Raw genomic sequence first — 19,249 nt, 5'->3', positions numbered from 1 at the left:
GAGGTGACGGGATAGAGCAATGAGCTCAGTAAATGGACTTTTTCTTTAAGATGTTCAGAATATAACTGTAAACTTGTTTTCCATACATTTGATTTTCAAAATAGACTGGGCAACTTAGTTGATTTTGATGACCTGCTTAAAGTAAATCCAATCATGCTAGCAACTTAAAATCACCTGCTGATTTGAATTAATGCCCATACATAAAGGAAACCAGTATCAACTGATGATGCTGAAAAAACAACCCCCCAAAGACCTACATATCACACAAGGTGCTTTTGATAACTTGGTTTTCTGAGCCTTATAAGGAGAGTCTTTAAATATATTTTTAATTATTTTTGTTTCTTTGAGCCTTGTTTCATTCTTCCTCCTCCTCATCTTCATCCTCTCCTTCTTTTTCTTCCATTGTTTCCACAAGGAGTTCTGCAGTGCACGTGGCTTCCCCAAGGCTGTTGACAGCTTTGCAGGTGTATTTGGCATCATCGTCCCCACATACTTCAGAAATAGTCAAAGAACAGTTCCCTTCCTCATCATAATCTATCTGGAAGTGACGGGACTCCTTGACAGGCTGATCATCTTTGTACCACATTACCTCAGGGTCAGGATAGCCTGCAATAGTGGAGAGAGAACAGCAATTACAATGAACGACTATTAACTAAGCTATAATTTTAAGGTCTGATTCCCCATCTGTGTATGGGCATGCCAATATGTTGATATACAAATATTTCATTGAATTCTGTTTCATAGAAATTTAGATGATGTGAGGCTTTTTTACTTCACCTTTACCTGAAACAACTTTATTATAAATATATAAAAAAATTGAAAGTTGGCACTGAGGTAACTAGTTAGATTCCACTTTCCACTACTTTTGCAGTAACTGCAGGCAGCTTTTTGTGTGTCTCAGACATCAGCCAGTGAGGGACTCTTAGCACTCTATTTGGGGCTTACCTCATGCTGCAGCTTTTGTGGAACCCACAGTTCCCAACACCAAGATTTAGAATTTCAAGGGAAAGGTGTTTTGGACTACAACAGCAACTTAATATCTTTCTCAGGTTGCTTTGTTGTGGCTATTCTGAATCTTCCACCTCCTATTCTCCCTACACACCAGCCTGTCCTGTACCAGGACCTTAGCATTCCGATTTCCTTTTTCTGTTTGTTAGGGTAAGTGAGGGACTGTAAGAAAAGCATTTTGATTATGCATCTCAGCAGGAGTTTTGGAGCCTTTTGTGAGGGAAATGGCTCTGCTACACTCAAAGCATCCAGAGCAGGGCTGTACAACACATGCTGGAGAACAATCCCTTATACAGTACTCTTGGCTGCTGTAACAAATTGAAGGCTTGTTGTCTCAGCCAAGTTCTGGACTATGACAGAAGGATGAATTCCCACTGAGCAGAAATAAAGTGCAGGAATCCCTAATGCACAGTGAACATTTCAGAGATACATTGGAAAGTTTGGAACATTGGCTGTGGTACATCCGTCTGGTTTATTCCAAGCAGTACTTAGGCACATACCGCTCACGCTGAGCATCCATCAGCAACAATAATCCATCCTCACATCTCCGCTGTGAGGTAGGAAACATAGGCAGTGAAAGAGATTAGGAGCACAGAAACAAACAAGCAGAAGGTCAGTGAAGCAGTTTCCGAACCTCATTTTAAGATTAGAAATTGACTAACTTGAACACATGCAGTATGGTACTGACTTGATCCATTTTGTTTTAACAGCTCTTCCTAATTGCTGGTTTTCAGCAGCAGCTGGGATGTAGAAGCTTCAGTCTCATTCCAGTAGCAGCACTGGAGGTCTTGGCCTTCATGCTTTTAGGCTGACCAAGACAAGCTCCTTAAGTGCTTTCTCATGAACTTATTCTTTCTATCTGCATATTCCAGTCTGAGTTTTCTTTCTTGAACTCATAAGTTCAAAAAAACAAACAACACAATATTTTCTGGATGTCGCTCTTATAACCAGTGCAGTGATATTGTCATTATTTCTCATGGGAACACACTGTTAGGGACTTCTTTGCCTTTAATAAAATGTACTTATGGCTTAAAGTGATCTTGAGGTCATGTGAAACTTGTCTGTCATTTCAGAGAAATGACTGTACTTATTCTTGGTTTCTGGTTAGCAGTCTCTAAGAGTGTACTTTTGCAATGTATGGTACTACATTGCATCTTGTTTTTACTGTTTCTGTCCTCAAAAATCACCTTACTGTTCCCACTTGCTCTTCTGAATTAGTGATTCACGCATTGACTGCTGGAGACTTCTGTTCTATGGCAAGCACAGAACAAACCCATGCAGCTCCAGATAATTCCTGATATTGCAACACATTCATGCTGTGACATGCAGATATTGGTAAAGGAAAATGGCATCAACTCAACAATAATACAGAAAAAAAAAATATCAAAAAAGATAAACAACAGCACAATGCAAAAAGCTGGCAAGGAAAGACAGAAAGATTGTGCTAATTCAGAATACCTTCAATTTTGCAGTCAAATCTAGCAGCACTTCCTTCCACAACCTCCATGTCAAGGATTTTTTTAGTAAAATATGGCTTTACATGGGGCTTTTCTTCAGCCACTTCTTCAAGGAAAGCATCTGGAGGAGAGTGAAGAGATAGTTCATTATTTTACAGGGCATGTTTCCAAAAGGTGTATTTTAATTTTTAATTACCAAATGGTAACAAAAGCATCTTTTATTTCACTTAATTCCATAAGGCTTATGGCACAGAGAGGAGGTTAGCTGCTTAGTTTTGTGCCAATCTTTTGCAGCTGGACGAAGATTCAGACCATAAATAGAATTAAATTAACATGCAGGCCACCACACTATCTTTATTTTTTCCTTGAATTTGTTTCTATCTGAACCTTGACTGTTCCCAGTTCAACTTGTACACAGCCTGCAGTCTGTGTGGGTGTCAGAATTACTTGCTTGATTTTCAGAAGTGTCCAACATCTGCACCTCTGTTGCACACCCCAGATCAACACTTCAAATGGGGATGCAGGGGAATAATGTAGACACATTATTTTTGTTCTTAAATGCCATTTTTCTGAGGAGAGTGGCTAATGCAGAGTACCTGTCTTGGTTGAAGCAAGTGTTAATACTTGCTTGCTTGCTTGCTTGCAGGAGAGAGCAATACATCACTGTAATCTTTGTATAAACATGCATTCCAAAAGTGAAGCTGACAAATCTACCTTAATTCTTTGGCTTTAAAAAGAAAAGAGTTTACTGCCCATAACTATACTGAGAAATTCTGAGTAGCAGAAAAATATGAGAACAATTAATTTTTGACAGATTTTTTATTTTTAGAAAAAGAAGAGAAAAACACAGAGAGAGAGACTGAGCAGGAATAATCAACTTGATGATTGGTCTCTAGCATTTTGCTGAAAGTTTTAGTAAGATTGATTCACAGAGAGGTAAAAATACAGTGCAGGAAAATTCCTTACCTTCGTTCTCTACTTTGTCTGCATTTATAGGGCTGGTAGGCGAGCTCCCAGAGGCCTTCCTCCCACTCATACCAGAAATCATTGCCATGGACGACAGTCTTCCTATTGCTCGGACAGCATGGCCTGTTTTCTAAGGCATAACATAAAAGGCTTCTGATCAATCCAATCCAACAGGAATGTGATTTTCTGTAACAATTGTGCTTCGGACAAATTATCTGGGATCTCTGCAAACCTCACTGGAATTGTTGGACAAACTGCTTATATATAGCTCTGTTGTTTTAGGAGAGACAGAGCAGGCTGGTCTGAATGACCAAATTTAGTTGCAGATATAAACTTCCCCTGATGAACTCATACCTAAATGAATGTCTCTGTTAGCTGCGGATAAAAAGCGCTGCGCGAGAGGAGGGCCAGTGAAAAAGCGACGTTCTGTTTAACTGCAACTGAACTCTGGTGGCAGGAGGCTCTTCAGCAGCCACATGGGCTGGGCTGAGTGTCCCCAAGGACGAATAACCAGCGAATATGAAATGATGAAAAAGTAGCATCTGCATGATGGGAGCAGAGCTCTGACAGGCACAGGAATCAACCACCCGGATACTAAAATATGCTCAAACTACGTTGCCTCTGGTCTGGACACTTGTGTTTTTGAAGAGCTTGCATAAGCTCACAAGAAACACGTACAGTAGAATGTCAGAGGAGATATAAGTAGTTCTACATACATGAATATCTTGTAGGCTACTCAAAAGGCTGGATAAAGGATTTTATGTATCAGCTTCCCTTGCTATCAGAACAGCAGAGATGGACCTGCTACAACAGTTCCAGCATTAAGAAAAAAGAAGATACGGATACCAAATACATCAAAGATAATTATTAAATCAATCTGACTGGATCCATGAGGAGCTTGGTGCTCCAAGAAGGCAGAACTATCAGCTTAGGAGAATGAAACTACGACAAAATGAGTTTTCTCTTTCTCCCAAAAGAGCAGGAAAAACTATACATCCACTCATACACCTTTTAGTAGCCCCAAAAGAATAATCATTTTTTATATGTACACAGCTGTGCACCCTCCTACTACTTGGTCACAGAAACCAAAGTTGCTTTGCTGCATTCACACTCTGACCACACTGGAGTTTTCACCAGAAGCAGAAACCACCTGGCATGACATGTTTTTCAGAATCATAAACATTAGAAATAAAGAGACTTATTAGGAAAACTAGCCCGATTCTTTGACCTCTTCATTACCTGCCATTTTCTTCTGGCCATATATTTCTTCATCCTATCTTTGGAAAGTTTTTTGGCTTCCATGGTTTTGGTGTCTTTTTGCAGCCAAGGATGCTGAAGACATTGAGTACAATTAAAGCGACTCCTGTTTTTTATATAAAAAAGACTTGTCAGTGTTGCCACTAATGATGGTTGAACCTACCTGCTTTAACATTATTTTGTGCTCTCTTTTCTGAGAGCTGTTTTTTCTGTTTCCTAAATGTAGCAACATCGATCACATTGCACCACTTTCCCAGCTGTGCTCACTTTCTAAACTTGCTTTCACAAATGCTGTTGTGTTTTTTTTTCAGAGAAAACTGTGCATTTTAAAGTGTTAATAAAACATCAAAAAACAAGGCACTAAAAGCCATATGTTTCAGGCATGGAACACAGAGCAGAGGCACAGTGGCAATGATTCAGCTACCTCATGCTGGCAGAACATGATCCCAGATCTCTTTTCCTGCACTTGCAGAGATTACTCCTTTCCCACCACTTCATGCCCTCCTTCCCTGCAGCACTGAACATGTTACAAAGCAGAAATGTCCACATCTCTAATAAAGACACACCCATTCTTCACTTTGTTCATGGTACACAGATAAATAACCCTCTATTCTCCATTCATCCAGTTGCAAACTCATTGGAAGAAGTATGTATTCTCATTTTCTTTCCTTGGTTTGTTCAGAGTCAGCTGTAAACAGGGCTTCCAACTGTGATTTCTTTTTTTCTTGCCCAATTAGTAGATTTATTACAAAGCTGCCTATTCAGAGCTACTGCACTTAAAAGCAACACGTGGAAATAAATTTGAAGAAAAATTGCAACCCATTTGATCAAGACAGAACATGTCACGCAGGAATCTGTGTCACACAACAGTGAAGAGTAGCCACACAAAAGCTCAGGCTGCATCTTGCCCGAGGGAAGGGAAAAGCAGAACGAGCAGGCAATTAAAAGGAAACACTCCATTCAGACCCTGCACCGTAAAGTAAACGAGAGCTGCACACAGAGACACAGGCACGCAGAGCTCCTTATAAAGTATCATCAGAGGTGCCTGCCTCAACGTGGAGATTCACAGTGGGGAAACAAGAATTACAAGTTCAGCTACATGCAAACACAGAAAGTGTATCAAGTCCAACAGCTTTACTTCATGTCTTTCTTTAGCAGGTTGCTGATAAAGTCCTTGGCATCATCAGAGATTTCATCAAAAGCTTCATCATCAAAGTCCCAGGTTGCTGAGGTAACATTGGCTAAGGTTTCATTGTCATTGTCTCCCATGAAAGGAGAAAGTCCACTGACCCTGGGGATGCAATAGACAGACACAAAACAAACAGGGTCAATTTGAAAATGATCAGAGGAGCAGATTAAAATCTTGTGTGACATCTCCTAAACTCTGCATATCTTTATCAGTAAAAGCTCCCTTAAAAGAAATAAATAAAAAGAGTCATAACTACAGATGGTCTTACGGGAAGGAAACTAGAATTTTGATTGCAAAACAGAAAGAAAAATATCTGTTGTTTCTTTCTCTTTTCCCAAGACATTTTTGAGGAGAGAACTAGAATCAGCTGAAAATGAAGCATACAAGATTGTTAAATTACTTTTCTAGTTCTGCAAAAATAACACTGCCATTTCTACAGCAAATTCAGCTGAATAGCTGTTGGGTAGATTTTTTTTTTGTGCTTTCAGAGTGACTTTGCTGCCTTTACTGTCAAACCAAGTATTTTTATACCTTTTATTCCATTTACTCCTGCAGAGAGCGCCCCAAGAAGAAAGATGCATCATGAAATCCACAGGGCTATTTTGTAAACAAAACGACCCCAAATTACTTAGCCAGATAAAACAGTGCTACATCACTGCAGGCTGTAGAGTTATGCAGATGCATCCAGAAGTAATTTGGTCTTTATGTTCTCAATCAGTCATGATGCATGAAATAGAAGTAATACTCTTATAATCTGAGTTTTCAAGGCTTTTTACTCCCTGTAACTGCTACATTTCCAGTGAAAGGCAATTACGGAACATCACGGTGTAATTTTTTGCAGAGCATCTTTCTGCAGTTGAGTGTTGTCCCTTATTATACTGTACCTTTGTGCCTCCAGATACTTCTGATACTTGTATATGCCACACTTCCAATAAAAACTTAAGGTGAAAGTTGGTGATTCCTTAGAATAACGAGTTACCTAGTTTTGCAGATCTTCTTCCTGGCATGCAATTTGCATAATAACCTATTCTTCATTAAACTTTAAAGACTTCATTTGCTCTTTCTGTACAATTGTGTTGAACAGTTACAGCAATCAGTTGTATTTCAACAGTAGTACTTTTTTTTTTTTTTTTTAATATGGAAAAGTGGAACGTACAGTACTGAAAGTACTATATGAAAAAATACTGCAATGCTACTGAATATTACAGACTGGTAGAAAAAGAGATTTGGGTCAAATAAAGAAAGCTACTAGAGTAATAATATTAGTATATTCTTCTTCTCAAAGTAGTTACTTTGCTATACTTTTGTTACTAATAACATTAAAAATCTGACTTGGAATTTGTTCCTAAGTGTTTTATTTCTATAAGCAAAGTAGGAACACAAACTCTTTGAAGCCTCACACAAAGCAGATACTAAATCTTTTACCATTTCTGGAAGTTGTGTGTAGTACAGCAGAGTCTAGAATCTTAGGTGTATACCTCAGAAATTTCCTAGTAATAATTCATGAGGAGAAAATAAAAGCTTGTTTCTTTTCAGGCAGGAGATAAATCAGAACAGAATGTATTTGATTTCTTACTTTGCATTATATGGGGCGGATTCAAATGCAACACTGAAGCATAATTCTATAAATGTATAAGATGAGATAAACCCATTTATGAACATATAAAAGACGTGTTACAGAAGGCTGAAAGATTAATGTACCAAAAAATGCTCAGACTTTACTGTGACTGTTTTCTGTCTTTGACACTTACTTTACTGAAAGAGACAAAGTTTATGCCAGTCAGCACTGGGGAGCTGGTACAGCTGCAGCACAAAGGACTCTGTTCTGCTCTCATGCATATCAGCCATCACGGCCACTTAAATCACTGAAGCAAATTCTCTGTCCTGGAATCTGCAAAGCACTCCTGCAGGGCCTATCCCTATCCCCACTCCAGTATTTTAGTATCTTCCTATTTATGACAATGTCATCTTTCTCTATAATGTTTTAGAAAGTGAAAAAAAAATCTCATCCAAACTGCAGTTCTAAGTTTTGGGTTCCAGATACTGATTGCTAAGTGGTCTCTTTTTTGACTATGGGAAGTACAATCATCTCTGAGCCAATTCAGCAGCTGCTAAAAAGGCTCATATTTTATACAAATGAAGGATCTGTGAAATACTTCTTTAGTTCACTGTCAATATAGAAGATGCATATCTTTTCTTCATCCAGTTAAGCTTCCAGAGGACACACTTGAGCAGCCAGAGCAATTACAATCCCATTTCCCTTCAATACTTGATGGAAGTATGGCAAAGGTGACCTCTGCATAGTATTACCACAAATAGTACTGTGCACCTCTTGTGTTACATCAGATAATATTTTGGCCTATTTCCCGAGATGAAAGCTGCAGTACTGAGGAATCTGTTCCATGATATAAAGACTGTTACAGATACAGAGACATTCATGTGGGAACACCACTGCTCCACACTGCACTGGAAGAGACAGTGCTTGTGAAGACATCTAACTTTCTGGGCAAAGGGATACTGAATGTCACACACAACATCAAGGGATGAGGATAAATTGAAAGAGATTAGAGAGAAAAGAGAGGAAACCCCCCCCTTGTTTGTTGTTGTTGTTGGGTTTTTTGTGGGTTTTTTGTTTGTTTGTTTTTGTTTGGTTGGTTTTGTTGTTTTTGTTGTTGTTTGTGATGTGTTTTTTTTTAAGAAAGGCATGACAGAATTATCAGCTAAAATCTGTAATGTTGAGGTGGGATTGACTTATCCCATGCATTTGTTGCCACTTCCAAATGCCAGTGTAACAGTACCCATTCAAACATTTCAATGAACCTATTTTAGTTTTTCTGAATGTGCTGTTGTAAATTTATAAGGCTAAAACAATTTTCTCTCTCGACCACAGTTTAATACTGTGAATGAGTTGCCTTGTCATGGAAATACTTGAAAAGCAAACTAGATCCTTGTCTATAGTTACAAAACAAAATCCAGCAACTAGTGCAGATTATAACCAGGAATTCTTATCTTTAGCACAGATTTCACTGACCCAAGTCTTGGCTGTTCATTTCCTAATAGCCATTTAAAGTAATAATGGCCCAGCAAATCCTTTGACAGATAATGGAAACAATTTCTTTTTGGAATGCTGAAGTTAAGTGATAAAGATGAGCTACTGCTCCAGAAGATTAATTCTGAGCTTACACTGCAAAGTTACCATTAGACGAGCAGCAAGTTGTTTACTGAAAACATTTTTCCAGCTACTTAACCAGGCATCTTCCTGGCATGTTAAGAACCATTTGTTTAGAAAATCTTTCACAGTTTCCACTTCTAAGTAAAGAAGAAAGATATTTTATCATCTAGAAGTTCCTTAGCATTTACTGGTCTGTTCCAACAAAGCTCTGAGTGCAGATTTAGAAATATTAAGATCGAAAGGCTCCATCCAACATAGTTGCTGGTCTTGCTGCCTGTGTAACAAAGCATTTCACTTGGAAATCTGTGCATCTGTGCAGACAACCACTAATCCAGGAAAGGTGAGTTTGCTGCATGTCTCAGAAAGTCAGACTGAGCATTTCTCGGCAAACAGTGCTTGTAGCAGCCACTGATTTGGGCTGATGGCACTGAGCCCCTCCTACCAGCCTGTGCATTGTATTACCAGTGAAAAAAAGTAACAGATCTTAGAATGAAGGGCTTCTGCTTCTGATAAACTCCTGCAGGTCATATCAAGTAAGCACAGGATAATGCCTGCACCCTGGTGGACATGTAGTAATTAAATTATTTTACAAGTGAAATAAAACAAATAGTCTCAGGTTACTTTGTGCAGGACATGAATCCACTGGACAAAACCACCTTTTCCTTAGCTGGGGGCTGAGTGACTCCTGCACTGTAAGAAACACCCCAGTGAACCCATGTGAAGGGAGGCAGCTCATTGCTGAAGCAAGTGTGTTACTTTGTGTTCCCATCCTTGTTTCACATGCCCAGTAGATTAATAAGGAATCAGAATTTGAAAGTGCCACTGAACGAATAATTAGTTTTCTTTTGAGCAGTACAGTCATGACATTAAGGCCCCCAAACTTGTTTTACTGAAGGAACAAGGAGTGCTCTCTCATCTTTGTATTAACGAGGCTCAAATTTTTAATAGGACAAGAAGCCAAGTGTAAGCAGCATGTCTTGCCTTATCAAATACCAAGTTTGCACAACCAAAAGATAAACTATACCAAAAGATCTTTCAACCACCCCTAACTGCCAAAGAAGGGAGTAATAACAGCACTGATGAATAATACAGTAGATAAAAAAAAAAGGAAAGTTTGAAGAATGGGGGTGCATAGTATTAGGAAGGTGCTCAAGGAAAAGAGTATATAGCAAGATCAAGAGTGATATTAAAAAAGAGCCTAAGATACAGCATATTAAAAACTAAGAATTGTCAGAGGTCAAGTATTCTGAAAAGATATACACTGGCTAGCACTGATGAAGCAAAAAGAATAAAGAGGAAAGCAAGCTGAGGTTTCAATCTACCCCAGCCAGTTCGTCCCTGAAACTAGTCAGATTCTTTGGAGACAGAAGGAAAAAGGCTCTCTGCTTTCAATGTACATACATGCAGTGCTGAAATTTTAGACTGAAAATTGGTTTGAAATAAAAATAAAATTAGAAATTGTTTCAGATTGCTAAATAGTGGAAGCACCAACTCTCCAAATGGTTCATGAGGAGAGAACTAGAAATAGAAAAAAAATAACAAATTCAGCAATGTCCAGAAACATAAATGGGACAGAAAGAGCTGGAAAGAATTCAGGTTTAACCTTCATTAGATAAAGATTACTGTAAATGCAAGAAGAAACACTGAAATAGACATAAATGGAGATGATGTACACAAGCTATAATATTTGTGGCCTGTTACTTCAAAGGCAATAGATCAACTTAAGTATGTAGGACAGCACTGTGATGCAGAACAGAGAGAGAGCAAGATAAAAGAGGAAGATAAAAAACATGAGACTGAGGATACAGACAGGGAAATTTAACAAAGAACAAAGTCTGATGAAAAAACAGGACTGAGTAAGTTAACCAGAAAGATTAAAAGGATTTAATGTATAGCTTAGAAACGTGGAAAGGGAACACATGAGCTGTAGGATGGAATTAAGTCAGACATGCCATAAGGAAGACAGATGCAGCGTCCCAGCAGAGTGTGGTATCTGTACATAATGCCTGCATAGCAGAAGGCTGGGAAAGAGGTTTGCTGTGGGGCTTTGAGGGAGCATTGTCACCATTTCCTACTTGAGATTACATCTCATCCACTTATTCTTCTGGTGGGAAGACCCTTCACCCACCAAGATCTCTTTTAGAAGCTCTTTGCTAAACCTGGTTTGTATTTATTGTTGCACAGAACATAACAGAAAAAAATATTCCCTTTCTAGACAGGTTACAGGTCTCTCAACACTACCTCAATGCTACCTTAAAAGAGATGTATGTCAAGTCATGCTGTAGCATGCTCCCTGCCGCTTCACTTAGGACATATGATGGACACAGCAGCTCTGGGCCATCAGCTGCCTGCAGCAGACCTGCCCGTAAGTCCACTTGCTGCTCAGTGCTCGCCTTTTCCTTCATGGCCCGCACACATCAGGGGCAGAGGGGATGCAAATACCAAGTTACAAGCGCAGTGATGGTAGGTGAGACAGGCACCAAATGGGTGAGTCTTACACTTGGTACATACGATGGGGTGGTTCTGTGCTTATAATCAAAACAGGAAAGCAGAGCTACAACTAAGGAGAGCTGCAGTTCTCAAGCATTCTGTAATGATGATGTGATAGTCCACTTTGGATAATGGCTCTTAGTCGTGAGTCTGCAAAAATAGCTGAGCTTTGAGGAAGTGAAGACAGACTGGGGCTCTGGGGTGGAGAGGGCAAGTCCAAGAGGTGACTCACAGGTCTTCCCTAATGTCTAATACTTTATTCTTATTGAAAGAAAGACAAAAGCTGATTAATACTGTCAGTCATTATTGCAACAATAGCTGTGCATCAAAAATAGGAGTTTTGTTGCATTGGCTAATGTAATTTTCCCCTCACAAGGAATTCACTGAATGACACCTTAGCAAACAAGTAATTTCATAATATATATTTCACAAGGCATGTTGGGTCATCTGAATCAAATGTAACACCACCCCAATCCCATCAGCTGAACATTACAGCATCCAAGTATTTTTCTTCTGGTAGACAGAGAAACTGGGAAGCAGCAGTTCTGCCACTACCAGCTAACTGGTCTTTGACATTTCACCTTTTCTCCATCTGTTTCACCTGCTCCCTTTGCCTTTCTGCTCAGATGATGACGATTCTCCAGCCCTTCCCACACTGGAGCAGCAGCCCTGGTGCCGAGCCCCAGGGGCACGCGCAGCTGCTGCCACCTCGGCTGTCTGACAAGTCGCTGCTTATGCTACAGACACACGAACACTCACGTGTGCTTTGATAACAAATGACAGCAACAGACGTTGCCCCCCCTAAATGTGCGTGTCACACCGTGGTTAACGCTTTGCTCCTTATTGCTCGAGAGGCCTCAAGGGGGCAATGCAGCATTGAGGTAACTGCTGGGTTTGCCATCGCCGAGCAGCAGACCCGGCTCTTCCCTTGTCGCTCTTCCAGGGCTCTTTAACTCAGGAGGCCCCAAAGGCTAAGGAAATAAATGAATTTGTCATCTGAGTACCGCGTGTGTGGTCTACATGATTTGAACCACAGAATGATCCAAAGGAGCTTTCAAGGTCTAGAAAGAAATGCTGGAAGGGAATGGAAAATAAAGGTCCCGTAAATAAACCAGCAGAGCAAAGTGACCTTGAAGAGCGTAGCAGGCTTCACGTAAGAAGCAGAAGATAACAGAAATATTCAGAGTCTTTGCTGGGAGTAAGGGAGTTGCTGTAGTAGCTTCTGCACAGGACAAGAAAGAGATCTGTGTTTCTTAGTTTGGAAATGGGGAGTATGAGAACAAGCATAGAAAAGGCAAGCAGAATCAGTCACGGACAGGGCAAACAGCTGTGCACAGCCAGGTTTCAAGGAGCAGGGTGGCTGGAGCAGTGGTGACTCTTAAAAAAGAAAGTAAGGCATTGACAGAAGATTTTTAAAACAATGAGTGCAAAATAGGTCTGCTGTTTACCTACTATTGAGAGTGGAGCGAGGGAGAAAGATCCATTCTCCAAACAGAGCGTATCTTTTGTATGTGTACATGGCATCAGGTGTGTAAAGTCACAGTTGGAAGAAGATCACTTGCTGTCCTAGGCATGGAGATCCTAATTCTATATACATTTCTCTAGACCCATTGAAGGTCATAATCATGTCTTTATCAAATCACATAAAAAAGATTTAATCAAATACCAAAATACATTACCAAGAGCTGCAGCCAACTGTCCTCTAAAATATTTCCATGAGCTTGATCCATACTGCTTATAAAATGTATTTATCCAGTGGTTTGTGCTTAGGAAGAAACTAAAATGCACTGTGAACAGATATGGTAAAGCTGGGATACTTTAGTCTGTCCCATGAGGGATACAATCTGAATAAGAAGATCCCAGAATTTCACAAAGATTTTATCTCTTCGGAATAATATAATGGATATTATCAGTTATTAGTGCATGCCCAAACATTCCTCTTTAACTTCTGGGAAGGAAAAATAGTTTAAAGTTGATAACAAAATACTGTCACATTGGCTTTTTAAATTAGATGAAACATTGCTGGTTTATGATGTAAGATGTACAGCACTAAATGGCTGAATTTCCAGAACTGCTGGTTCTGCACTTTACCAGGGACACACTTCAGAGAACAGAGAATTTTTATTAAACATGATGGAGCCTGCTAATTGAAACACAAAAGGCCAGAAAAATTGGAGAAGGATTCACAAGTGGATGGAAATTTTATGTGTTCAGCAACTGTCTGGATTTGTCTTAAGAATAGCAAAGGTACTCACAAAATGTAGCAAATAACTCCTATACTCCACATATCTGTTTCATATCCAATTGGTTCATAGTTTATAACTTCTGGAGCCACAAACTCAGGTGTTCCAAAGAGAACTTTCAGAGAACCTGCATTTTCTGTGAAGAATGAAAGAGAAAACCATTAACTGCTGCATGCAAATTTTTAAAAACAATCCTTCCCCAGTGACAAGAAAACCAGCTTTGCCTTCATGTTTGTGATTTTGTTAAAGATCCTGATGAGAAAAAAATAAATGATACCTGAACTGCAGTTTTCTTAGATTAAACAAATATAGCAATAAATAATTATTTATTAAACATGCCCAAGCACACAACACTGTACAGGGCACGTAGTAAGAAGGTTCCTAAGGTTCCTATTGCAAGGAGTTTCCACAAACCCAGGCTTGCCCACCACCACAGCTGTGGAGCTACAAAGTGGTGAGGAGGAACCTCAAATGCTTAGTCATGAGTTACCTCTTGTAACTTTTTTTCAGCTGGCCTGTAGAACAGCAGTCCTACATTTGACTCTGCTGAAAAACAACATGGATGTTTTTAAAGTGATTGACAACAAAGCTACTGCCATCAATATGAGCTGAAAGAATGAGGTCATGGGACACATGAACCTGCTCTTCATCTTCCTTGTGCTGACCCACCAGTATTGCTCTAGTGGAAGATCCAGTGATGAAGGTAGAATAATCACCTGTCCAGAACCCAGTATTGTCAGTTTATGCTGACATTGTGCAACTATGAGTGATGTGTTTAAATCATAGTGTGAAACATAAGACATTTAGATAGAAATTATTAAGCAAATCTCAGTGGGCTCATTTTTATCAATGCTCATTCTAAGTAGAATGGGAAGAAGAAGAAAAGAACAAGCAAGGTCAGAAAGGAAGGAGACTAAAGAAGAGATTAGAGACTGGTTATAAAACACAATCCCCCTTTCCCTGGTTTATTATACAAATATAAAAATGTCAGTAAATTGTTTCTGGTTTGAAATGAGCTTGGATTTAGGTTGAGAAACTCCTGTCCAGTTTGCACATGTGCCTGGGCAATCGGTATTTGCCTTAAGTGAGATTAATTGCATTATGTTTATCTTTTGTGCAAGTGTAGCAACAAAATTAGGCCCAGTAAAATGACACAGTGATGAACTCCTGGGAGCAGCCCCAGGAAATCACCTAAATCCTCCCATGCAAGTTCACCACATCAAAACCTTCCTGCCAGATATCTGACTAGCCTTTAAAAAGCACATTCAAAAGCTGTTCCATAACATCCCTATGCTCACATAGCCAGGGTTTTTTCACTCCAGTGTTAGGATGCTTTTCCTAATATCCAATCTAAATTGACTTAGCCTAAAACAAGGGACATGTCTTTGCAGTGGCAATGAGGAGCAAGAGATCACCCATCCTTTTCCAAGCACAAAGGGGAAGCCTAGGATCCCAGCTTCCCATTTGTGTTCTTTGTAAGGTCAACACCTACTTTTTCCTAATATCCAATCTAAATTGACTTAGCCTAAAACAAGGGACATGTCTTTGCAGTGGCAATGAGGAGCAAGAGATCACCCATCCTTTTCCAAGCACAAAGGGGAAGCCTAGGATCCCAGCTTCCCATTTGTGTTTTTTGTAAGGTCAACACCTTCTTTTTTTTTTTTTTTTTTTTCCAACTGTCCTGATGAAAAAATAACAGAAAATTACCACAAAGAACTTAGTTTCCTAAAAACTTCATCATGGTCATCCAAATCTCAGACTCAGGTTTTCACATCCAAGTTTGGAGGCTTTTCTGTGCACTGTGTAAACTACCATGAGCCACTGTGTATGCAAAAGGCTGGTGTATGAAATGTGCTGCCCACAGGTCAGAGAAATGTTTTTTTGAAAACATGGCACTTGAGTGCAAGCACACTGTGTGAAAAACTGATACAGCATTTTCTGTGTATAAAAGAAAAAAGGAAATAAAAGAATTAATACCTTTTCTATGCAATAATATGTCAAATCTTTACCCAGATGTTTACAAGGTTAGTACACAAGTAGGATCTGTGTTTGGATATCCCTTAGTTCAGATAGAAAGCTGACAAGCTAGTTAGAAACTGTTGCCAATGCTGTGTATAATCAACTGATTAAAAAAAATATATCTTTACAGTACTCAAAACCCATCCTCTTTTCTCAAGAAGTTTATCTTAAACAATTTTCTACATGTGTTCTTCAGCACACCAAAAAAGGTCAGGAAAATATCTCACTGCAGCTTTGGTATTTCCTGACAGTGTAAAAGCATTAATTAGCTGCAGATGACTGCAGAAGGAGTGGTTCCTAATTTCTTTAAAACTGATCAAAACAGTGAATATTTAGAGGCATTATTTGCACTAGTTACAAAAAGTTAAGAGTAAATATGAAGTGCAAAGTCAGCCACTCTTCCCTTCAGCAGTCCATTGGTTGAGCAGTTCCTGCTCAGCCAGGGTCTGGTCCGTAGTACGAGGGCTCCCACCCCACATCTACCCAAGCTGAAGTGAATTTGACAGCCAATTTCAAAATCACATGGCTTGAAGGAAAACAAGCAGAGTGATGTGCTCTCAGTGCACCACATAAGACAAATAGTAAGAAGAGAGTACGTAGTGAAAAGTGGCTTTAGCAGGTTTTTTTTAAGTAAATGAAGCATGAAAAATTGTTTTTTACTTTTGGAAAACATCTCAGCCAAAATGTTACAAACATCTTCATGATTAACACTGTTTTTGCTTTATGGGCATGGAATGGGAGGAGACTTTCTCTTCCTAGGGAAATGCCACACACACTGAGTTACCCCTGATGGCAGGCTGATGAAAGAAACAGCAAATACATCTAATGGAACTTTGCAAGAATCAGCAACTTATTAAGCCAAATGAGTGTACAGTTGTGTTAAATCAAAATCAGAGTCAGTACTCATAGCTCTCATCATTCTACATGAAGGGAAGTTATCTATAGGTTAGAGATGAACTACATATGGGAGGACTGTAGCAGCTCCCAAGCTAGTGTGAGCTGTGCAATAGACACTGATGGCACAAGACTGACAGAAAAATGGAAAAGCTGATGGATGTGAACAGGCTACTGAAAATGGGATCTTCTTTTTGTTAAGTGTGAGTTTAACTGAGATTTAAAGTTAAAAGGGTATTTGAAGAAATTTCTACACAAAGGCCATTCTGTGGTTATCTCTCTTGTTGATGAAATCCACTCACGTCAGCAGTAAATACATAGTTTTCAGGCTGACAGCTGGAAGTCATGGGATGAAATCTTTCACACACCTCTGATGAAAAAAACTTCAGCACTGGAACTTACTTAACAGTTCACCTGTTTCCTCAACAAGAACAAAACCCAGTCCATGCTCCCAGAAAGTTATTGGCTCCATACTAGTGAAGGAACAGAAATGGCAGGAATCTCTTCTTTTAATAAAACAATTGCCTTATCTCTGAGTTCACGGTGTCCACGTGACCAACATTCATGTAATACCCTTTTGGAGTTGAACATGATCTAAACATCTGAAAAGCAGATTTATTTTCCCCTATTCATTGAGCATACCATTTTTTGGTTTGTTTTAGTAAAACTATATTCTTGGCTATGTCTGTTACCTAAGTGTCAAAACAAGTAGGATGAGCAGCATGTAGGCAGATAAGAAAACCAGGGAACTTGTAATTCCAAACTGTATTCTTAGAAGAAAATCATTGTTCTACTTTTAATAAGTATTAAATATAAGTTTGTTTAATTAGGGAAGGTATAAGATTACAACTAAGAATCTAGTTGTGAGCCTCTCTACATAGAGTAGCAATTCATATGAGTTGTCCCAATCAATTTAATGGCAGAAAGAGCCACAAATCTCAGCTGTCCCAGTATAACAGGTTCATAAAGTAATGTAGCTCCTTTTAACTCCTGGGATGATTTTTTTTAAAATTTTTTTTTCTTCACTTGTGAAGATACAAGGTTAAAAAAAGATCATTGTGTGGTGTTGGTATTGTTTAACACTAACAAACACAACTGGAGGGCTGCTTTTTAGAGCTCAAGTAACACTGAGCAATATGAAGACAAGAACCCTTCAAGGTCTTTGGCTTTCAAATTGCAGGGCATGTTGGACAGTTTAGTCCAAAATGAGGGACAGGAAGCAGCTGAAAACAGCATAGAAAGAGGAGGACCTTAGTGAATTGAACTTCCCTCTCCCTCCATCCAATTGCTTTATTTTTAAGTAGCACTATTATATAAATGACTATGAACATGACCAAAACACAACCCTTTCTAAAATTCCTCCCATGTTTAACATGTTCAACAGAATGCTGTTGTTTAGGAAAAGAAATGATAAAACTAACAAGGAAGTATAGATTGAATATAATTATCCATATTTTAAAGTCTTCTAGAACATCACCTTCACTCCTGCTGTCACAAAAGCTTCAAGGACTTATGGCTTTCATGAAGATAACAGTTTTGTTCTATTTTTTACAGTAAGAGACTTGGTGAGTAATGGTTTCCTGTAGTTCGTTGCCATTATCAACTACTGTGCATTTTACCTTGTATTCAGCAGGGACTCTCATTTCATAGAAAAAGACAGGTAGATAGTGCACATTTTACTGCAAATTCCTCTTGAAGATGAGGTGCCCTACTCTCCCTCTTGAATGTCTTATTTTTCCCTTAGCTATTTTTGCTAAAACCAGAGCTGTTTATATGAAACACATCTATTTACTCTTTAGACATGAAAGAATGTAACAGTAAGTATGAATTTCCTCCTGTCCTGCCCTTTTCCCCATGTCATACTGAAATAGGCAGAAAAGTCATTACCTAATCTTCTTGCAAGTCCAAAGTCAATGAGTTTGATGCTTGTACCAGTCTTGTTGACACACATAATATTTTCTGGCTTCAAATCCAAGTGGACGATGCCCTGCTTATGGATGTACTGAACTCCTTCTGAAATCTGCTTCATGTATTTAATGCACTCCCTCTCTGTCAGTTCAAAGTCTTCATCAATGATTCTTTCAAAGAGTTCTCCTCCAGAAACCCTATGGAAGACACAATAAAAAGAGCTGTAGCTTGTTTGGTTTTTTTTTCTTTGTAGTGATAGAACTATTTCCTTTACACAAATACAGAAAGTTCAAGTTTGCAGTAGTCACTTCAGGATGCAATCTATGTTTTGTAATGGAATTTCCCATACAAGGATCACATAGGAAGAATCAACTCTTGTATGTGCTATAAATAAATAGATTTCTCCATTGTGAATCTCTTTCCCAGGTTAGGACTGTGAAACACTCATACTGTTATCCCAGCTGGTAGGGATGTAGCTGGATTTACATCCTGCCTTCAGCCACCTGCACCTGGCAGTAAAATGTGTGTGCCACGTGTTCCTTACCCCACTGATGTGGGCTTATAACACCACTTCAGACTCCAAGCTCCTGTTTCTCACTTCTTCCTTCCCTCCTATGCTTCATCACTACAGAAGTGCAGATAAGAT

The 19,249-nt window shown here is 39.1% G+C and overlaps 1 protein-coding gene across 3 annotated transcripts in view; it reads right to left on the bottom strand.

Annotated features, from left to right (window-relative positions):
- Window positions 1-333: 333 nt before the first annotated feature.
- Window positions 334-19,249, bottom strand: part of MYLK (myosin light chain kinase) — a 144,594-nt gene continuing 125,678 nt past the window's right edge. Inside the window, exons 26-32 of one of the 3 annotated variants that reach the window (XM_009996028.1) lie at window positions 18,583-18,800; window positions 13,795-13,918; window positions 5,827-5,979; window positions 4,671-4,794; window positions 3,432-3,561; window positions 2,467-2,586; window positions 334-606 (exon numbers count right to left, since the gene is read on the bottom strand). In XM_009996028.1, the coding sequence (XP_009994330.1) occupies window positions 356-606; window positions 2,467-2,586; window positions 3,432-3,561; window positions 4,671-4,794; window positions 5,827-5,979; window positions 13,795-13,918; window positions 18,583-18,800 (1,120 nt within the window). In that variant the 3' untranslated portion in view covers window positions 334-355. Of the gene's footprint in view, window positions 607-2,466; window positions 2,587-3,416; window positions 3,562-4,670; window positions 4,795-5,826; window positions 5,980-13,794; window positions 13,919-18,582; window positions 18,801-19,249 lie in introns of all 3 variants that reach the window. The other 2 variants (XM_009996030.1, XM_009996031.1) reach the window with 2 other exon arrangements.

This window comes from Chaetura pelagica, unplaced genomic scaffold (assembly GCF_000747805.2).
Source record: "Chaetura pelagica isolate M959 unplaced genomic scaffold, ChaPel_1.0 scaffold3, whole genome shotgun sequence".
Taxonomy (NCBI): Eukaryota; Metazoa; Chordata; class Aves; order Apodiformes; family Apodidae; genus Chaetura; species Chaetura pelagica.
Note: the sequence above shows the minus strand (reverse complement) of the source record. Positions and strands in the feature narration are given on the sequence as shown.